The sequence below is a fragment of the Rhagoletis pomonella genome, unplaced genomic scaffold (genome assembly GCF_013731165.1).
Source record: "Rhagoletis pomonella isolate Grant_MI unplaced genomic scaffold, Rhpom_1.0 Rhpom_scaffold_00004, whole genome shotgun sequence".
Classification (NCBI taxonomy): domain Eukaryota; kingdom Metazoa; phylum Arthropoda; class Insecta; order Diptera; family Tephritidae; genus Rhagoletis; species Rhagoletis pomonella.
The window spans coordinates 13,948,947-13,956,795 of NW_023458558.1; the positions used below are offsets into that span (position 1 = coordinate 13,948,947).

The 7,849-nt window shown below is 36.5% G+C and overlaps 1 protein-coding gene across 1 annotated transcript; it reads right to left on the minus strand.

The window, feature by feature from the left end:
• Positions 1 to 356: 356 nt before the first annotated feature.
• On the minus strand, positions 357 to 3,906 carry LOC118738408. Its single transcript, XM_036469335.1, has 3 exons — positions 3,511 to 3,906; positions 1,245 to 1,426; positions 357 to 1,073 (listed from the first exon to the last, which is right to left on the minus strand). The coding sequence occupies exons 1-3, from the start codon at positions 3,813 to 3,815 to the stop codon at positions 430 to 432; spliced, it is 1,131 nt and encodes a 376-aa protein (XP_036325228.1). The 5' UTR covers positions 3,816 to 3,906; the 3' UTR covers positions 357 to 429.
• Between the last annotated feature and the right edge of the window lie 3,943 nt (positions 3,907 to 7,849).

Consider the following 7,849-nt stretch of genomic DNA (forward strand, 5'->3'; position numbering starts at 1 on the left):
TTGAATATCAATATGGGTACAAAATTAAGAGAAAATTCTGTAGAATTTAAAAGAAAAAAGTTTTTTGGTTTACAACTACGAATGCGCTTTAATAAAATATATCTCTCTAATAATTTACCCACAGTTTTGCGAATAAATTCATTTTTTGCGGGTAAAATGTACGGTCGCACGTAGTTATCAAATTTATTTCGGCCATATTTTCTTTTTATTTTAAACAATTCAATTCTGTTAATTCGTGTTAATAATTTTTGAAATACTCGTAGTGCAGCTAGGTCTTAAAACATTTTATTGCTCAATAAATATAAATAAATACACAATTAAACGAGTTTCGTATATTACTAAGTAAATACTTACTAATTAGGTACACATACATATACTACATAAAAACTGAGAACTAAGATACAAATATAAGAACAACACTTCGTCTTCTCACGCTCTCAATTCGACGACTTTCCAACCGTTGTACTCCTGATTTGCAGTCTTAAAGTCCTCATTCCTCACCTCCCCCTCATCGTCATCATAAGCGCTTGGCCCTAGCTTGCCATTTGCCGATCTGGGCTTTGCGCTTCTATTATTTATCATAGCCACTTGTTTCTCATACTCGTAAAATCGATCAGGCGCTGGCGTTGTTGCGACCACTGTGGCACGCGTTGCATATTCACGAGGCTTCTCGAAGTGTATTTTTCGATCGTTGCGTTTGTAAGGGGAATGATGATGCAGTTCATCGCCTTCATACTGATTAAATGTACCTTGTTTACCTGGCAGATAACCTTCACCAGCACCAAATGAGTGTGCATGATGAGCATAGGGTCCCAATGGAAGTCCGCCACCACCGCCGCCAAACAAACCAAAGCCGCCTAATCCACCAGCACCAGCACCAGCTCCGGCACTGAGCGCAGTTAAAGCACCACCAACGCCTAAAAAGCTACTCAGGTAGATCGCGAATTTGGCTAAGAAAAGCGATTTCTTCAGCAGCAAGAAAATACCGGCGAAAGCAAGCGGCACCAGTGCGACCAAATTAAACTTAAAGCCCAGCAGAAATGGTAGCAAGTATTGTTTGGTTAAGAGGCGAGCTTTCTTGTTTGCGGTTCAAATTCGAAGTGTGGTTGGATTGTTCGATGCGTTGCACGTATGTATGTGTGTGTGTGCGTGTGTGGTTTTGTTGAATATGCATACATATAAAGAAAAAGTTTTGTTATTAGCTAAAAGCGCACTCAAAAGAAAAGTTTCAAAGCTTAATTTACCCGTTGATGGCTCTTCATAGCCAAAATTTCGTTCAACAGTGGCCGGATCAAGCATGAATTGCGCCACACTGTTTGCATCGGAAGTTGGGCCGATCTTAAACATCAGCCCTGGATATATGGCATCCATATGCCACTCAAGTCCCCGCTGTCCCATAACGGCACCTGCGTTTTCCAAAATTCCTCTGCAATAATATAAAGGATAATTTTTAAATAGTCTAAGGTAAGTAATGTTCATTTAAGTTTTCCTTAAATAGATCAAAAGAATTTTATTTTGTTTTAAGCTGTAAAAAGAAAGAGGAAACAAGAAGATAAACGAGGAAATGTGAAAGCGTCAAAAATAATGCTTCACTCTTTGGCATAGGAAACGCAACGCTTAGCGCTCAAATTTAGGGAAGACAGTAAGAAAAAAGACTTTCGGGATTCTCAAAATTTATCGATAAAATAATCGATATTTTTGTTCGTTTTTGTTATCGATATTTTTATGGATTTTTTTGGATTTCGGAACTTATCGATATAATAATCGATATTTTTATCGATTTTGTAATCGATATTTTTAATTATTTTGTTAGCGATATTTTTTATCGATTTTGTTATAGATATTTATTTATTTTGTTATCGACATTTATCGATTTTTTTATCGATATTAATTGGTTTTGTTATCGATATTTATCGATTTTGTTATCGATATTAATCGTTTTTGTTATCGATATGAACATATATTAGTTATGAGACAAAATAGATATCTATGTAACGGAAGATACCCTTACCAAATATCCATTTAGAAAAATCCTGGGATTGAGAGCTTAACATTTAAATTTTTTATTTTGGACCACTCTACGTAGAGAGAGTTAGATAGAGAGGCCGTCGGCGAGTACTGTGGCTCAACCCAGTGGACAAGCGTTTCACTACAACCCGCACTAAAGCCAGATTCTTCAATCTCCTGGCTCATTTGGACCCACGCCACGATAACAGAGAAGGACGGGACGTTCAAGGACCTCTTTTATGAGCGCTTGGAGTGCACATATGAACACTACACCCGTCATAATATCAAAGTCGTGGTTGATGATTTCAATGCCAGGGTGTGCAAGGAAGGGAAAATACATCTCAGTGTCTGAAAATTCAGCCTCCACAACGGTTAGGCGCACGTCAACTGGTTGGTATCGATTTAGGGAGCTGAAAGGGGAAGTAAGATGTATTTGCAGCAAAAAGAAGGCACAGGCCCAAAAACGTAAGAGCGAAGAGCTTGAAATGCTGCCAACAGGAAAAATGCCAGAAATTGGTATCATAAAGTTAGACTACTTACGGAAGTTTTCAAGGCCAGGGCGAATTTATGTAAGGGCAAACACGGCGACCTAGTGACCGATGTCTAAAACGTGCTTTAGTTGCACAAGGGAACATTGCTCCACCCTTTGAAGTGGTAACAACGGTGAAACCAGCTGAGAGATGAACTCGGGCTTCAGTCGAAGACGGCGAAGTCGATGTAACACCATTCGACTATTACGAGGTATGAATAGCAAATTCGTGGCTGAAAAACTACAAAGATGCAGGTACTGTCGGCTTACTATTGAAGTGTGACGGAACATACATCGACTGTAATGTACATAGAATATAGTCGGAGAAACTCATATCCGCCAGCTGGATTTTAATGGCGTTTTCTTTTCTACCAAAAAATGTGGCCTTCTCATTGCCATATGCGCACAAACACAAGAAAGGTGACCCCGCGATTTCCGGTAACTGGGTCTTTTGATTCCAACCCTGCAAAAGCAAGCAGCAGCCGTCTGTAATGCCTTTAGAAATTTAAAGACTTCTTATGAGTAAGTCCAACATTTTTCTCCGTTCCAACTCTTAAAAAAATTACTCAAATTGAAGACGGATGCTCTATCAAACTCATCCTAACAAAAAATAATAATACCATTTAATTTAAAAAGGCCCTCATTCTGGCATTTCTTTTATATTAACCCTATCTTTCTAGCTATGCAATACACATATACAATTTTTAAATTTTCAAACCCAATTTCATGGGCCGATTTGGTCTTCAGATTCTTTTTTTGTTTTAACTACGGCTTTTCGCTAATGACTAAGTAAGCTTTTTCGGTAGTAAATTTGTTTAAATAACTTTATGATTGCATGAATAAATAAATAATAATGCAAAGTTGCTAAGTGTATTTTTACAAATTTTCCACAACGAATTCCTTTCTTAGACACTTTTTTATCTTCACATCACACTTTAAAAGCTTGTTAATAGCTTAATTTTCCCTCGCTTTACCTAAAGTCCACTGGATCTGTATCCAAAAAATTAACCAACGAACGTCCTGAAATTTTGTCATCCTTTGTAGAAACCAAGTCATTGAAGAGCGTAAAGTTATCATGTTCATCGAAACGATGCAAAAAATTGATAGCTGTGCGTCCGATACACTCGCGCAAACTCGGATGCTGCGACTTACGCATGCAATAACGGAACTGATCGAGATCGCGCGATGACGCATCCACATTGGTGACGGCTTGAACGGCAGTGATACACAAAATTAAAGCCAATTTACTCAGTAGAACACAGCATGCAACAAGAGACATTTTCTATAACAGTTAAAAAGTTTGTGAACTTTCGAGTGTGTGCTTGTGTGCTTTTTTATTTTTGTATTTCCCGAGGTGTGGGCGTTAGAAGGGTGGCCGGTCAACTAAACTGGTCAGCTTGTTGGTTAGACGAATTTATAGCTACACACAGGTATTTTAGGTTGCTGATGTAACGTACGCCGTCGAATTTACAAACCGACAAATACATACATACATACATACGCATACATAAGTTTGACTAAGGAAATGTGTAACTTGACCGAAAAATTGCCGGTGTACGTACATCATTCGTTAGAGTCGTCTCCATTAAAAACACAGCACACACATCCACCCACACATATGTAGGCTATAAATATTCGCACATTAAAAACCGAAATGCCAGCATTGGTGGCAAATAAAGGAAAATGTACATAAAAACCAAGCCAAAAGTCAGTTGCTGCTGTAACTATTTAACAGCAGGTTAACGACGTCGTCTTCGATGCATGGGACGACGTCCGCTGTAAGCCGGTCGGTCGGTCGTTCGCATGCTATATGTACTACTTTTGACTTAAGTCAAAGTGCCACTAACCGCTTGCCACACGCCATGGCCATGGTCAGTGCACGCCGTCAGCGTCTCAGTCAACTTAGTAGCGAGTGAGTGTAATGCTGCTTTGAATTTTCAGATTTTCGCAATTTTTCGCACTCGCCCAGTCCATTATGTAAATGGATTTTAACGTCAGCACACATAAAAAATTAAGTATGTTTGTGTGTTAATGTGTAAAGCTGGCCGATCTGTTATGCATTCAGCGCAGATTTTTAGTCAATGATAAAAGAAAATGGCCAAAGTTATGAAATTTCGCGCAAGTGTTAGCGATGTGTAATTTTAAAAGTCGCAAAAGTGAACTTCTTTTAAAAATTGTGTGTTTGCCGCGAAGTATGTATGCGGTGAGTGTTACAAAATGCTTGGCTACCTTCTTCTTTTTAAAAACGACGAGGTTTTAACTGAAAATGCATTAAGCAGCTTGGCATTACTTGTACTCACATAAAAATGCGCATATATATGAGACATTCTTTTTCATTGTCTATAAAAACATGGATACAAAAATTGGCGTTTTTCAAGAACTTTTTTATAAATATTTTTTTGGTTTATGATGAGATGATTTATTTTATGAGAATCAACAATATTTTGTATTTTTTTTTCGAAAACAAAAAATTTTAATTAGTCAGAATCACGAAAAACTCCAAACTTTGATATATCCGGAGAAAAAAAGAAATAATTTCCTCGAATATGTGTTAGCTTATTTCATGTATAGAATCCATAAAAAAAATTTTGAAGCGAATCGAAAGTGTGACACCAAATTTGGTGTCCGATATGAAAAAGAATGCCTCATACGTATAAATGTATGGCATATATTTTTCCCAAGCTAGTTTATAATATTGTTTTAATGACGTCTGTCTTCCGTTAATAATACTCATCACACTTGTTTGGAAAATATGATAGCCAAAACGAATTATGTATTTACTGTGCTTCACAAATTTGAAATATGTATAACGTTGACCATACGTATCGCACATCGTCTTCGAAAGAGTCACAACTCAAAATTTGGCATTTTTGAGATTATGCGCTAAAAATGTACGCAGAGTTTTAATAGATCTTTCAGCAAAAGCTGGTTATAATTTGTTTAAAAAAAAAGCCTAAGGTAAAGTCGCCCTTGCCCATATGATTATCATGTGCTAAGAAATAATTTTTTGCATTTTCTGTCAAACGTATTATGTATTTTGAGTTGTGACTCTTTTGAAGGCGGTGTGAGATTTGTACATACGTACAAACATTAAACATAGTATATGCATACATAGAGAGCCCTAACCGCCAAAAAGACGTAAGCGGTTTTTTTTCAAAATTTCCTTTTTGATGCAGAAATGCATCTAGACGCCCTAGAAACATAGGCAGAGACATTTGATGGCAAATGAAGTTTTAAATAGGGCAACCTCTTGTCGTTTATTTATTCAATTTTATGTTGGAGAAGATATATTATAAGCGCCGAAGAACTGAATTGCTCAGGGATTTTGTTTTTTCCAGAGCGCACAATTGCTGGCATTTGCCGACGACATTGACAATAAGACGAAGTATTTTCAGTCATAAAACAATTAGTTGGCGCATGCGCGGCTTGGCACTCACTGTCACTGTTGAAAATTATAATTTCGAAAAAGTAGAGAGAGAGAGTGCTGGAGGCACAAATATCGCGCTCGACTCATGCTTTCCAACTATTGCTACTTTGGACTGAGTAGATATTTGAGAACCGCGCGCTATATGTCTTTCATCACGCCCGTGATGGTTTATGGTGCAGGGGCTTGAACAATGACAACATCTGATTTCCGGACCTTTGCACAATGTACAAATGGCTGCTGATATGAAGCAAAGTGTTCCTTAACATAGATACTAACGTTTGACCTAAATCTGGTTCCGGCCGTCAATAAGAATCGTAAAAAACTTCCTTACATGCCCAATTTCTGGTGTCATATGAAAGCCATAACCATAGCAGCAACCTTGCTTATGACCACAGAATTATTCGTTTTCGTATCTCTTAGATGTTTACAACTCCCATAAAAAAAAAAAAAAATCGCTGCAAATATTAACATCATTCCACTTCGTATGATAATTAAAAAAAAATATATATATATTTTCTAGTTTTATAAAATTATAAATTAGATATCTAGCATTGATATAAATGCACCAGTAGATATTTCGGCATAAAATAAAATTTCTTGGAGTAAGATTTTAATGGTTATTATGTTGTTGTTTTGTTTTATGTAATTACGCTATTAAATGCCCCAATGTCATAGTTTTCTATTCACAAGAAATGCAACTTGTTGTTCATCAACTTTATACTCAATTTGGAGCATAAATGAAGTAGCGGCTTGGGGCTTTTAAATTTGTGATTGTCAATTAAATTTTCAATTTGACCTTGCGTCTTCTACAACCTCTTCAAGAAAACAAAAAAACAAAAAGTTGTCAAATCAAAGGCAAAACAGTGATTAGCAATTTCCGTAAACACATACATACATACCTACATACATATTTTCATAAAGCAGTAATCTAGTATAATGATATCATTAAAAGTTACTGTTCACAAAGGTCGAATAAGCAGATAGATTTGTTTTATAAATTTTTTATTTTGTCTTAATGTGTTTAAGTACCAAGTAAGTAGCATGTGGCCTAAATAATTTCGCCCCAGTTTATGGCACAGTACAAGTGTGTAAATTATCTATGCAATATTGCATCTCTCAAAGCGAAAATTGTTTGCTCCTTAAAAAAATGTACTCTAGAGAGTTAGTAGTTCCGGATAAGTCCATGATATGTAATTGGACATTCAGGGTCGTATAACAGCCTAAAGGAAACAAGATAGGTACGTGTACACATATACATATATATTATATTAAAATTTCAGCAGGAATAATTTTGCAGAATTTTTTAACCCATTACCTCTCTCGCAAACGGGTCGTTATGAACTCTTTTTTGGAGATTTTGACCACAATGGCATTTCTGAGGCCTTTAGAGGGTTAAAATTTTCTAGAAAATTTTTCAACGGAAAATTGCACTTACGGTATTCTCAGACAAAATATTTACACAAATAATAATAAAAAACAAATACTTATGTCCCGTTGAAATACACAACAACTAGTTACGCTTAGAGGGATGGGTCGCGGTTTGGGTCATCAGTATCGCAATCATATCTATCATAAGTATCTGAGATATTTATGATTTCCACATGTATGTTTTACTGTTGTTTCTTTAAATTCTTCATAACCAGGATATTTGAACACCTGCTTACTCCACCAGCAAATTTCTGCTTTGACGATGGGTTTTTAGCACATTTTAATCCTCCACCGACCTGGCACATGCCATTGTATTCAAACATTACAAAAAAAGAGTCAAAAACCCTTTACAAGAGACAAGAGAGAGAGGGTTCGACCAAAATATTTGTTTACTGTATGTCGCCAAACTACGTATTTAGCTCCGATATGAATTTTAACCCCTTTTCCGCTTATTATAA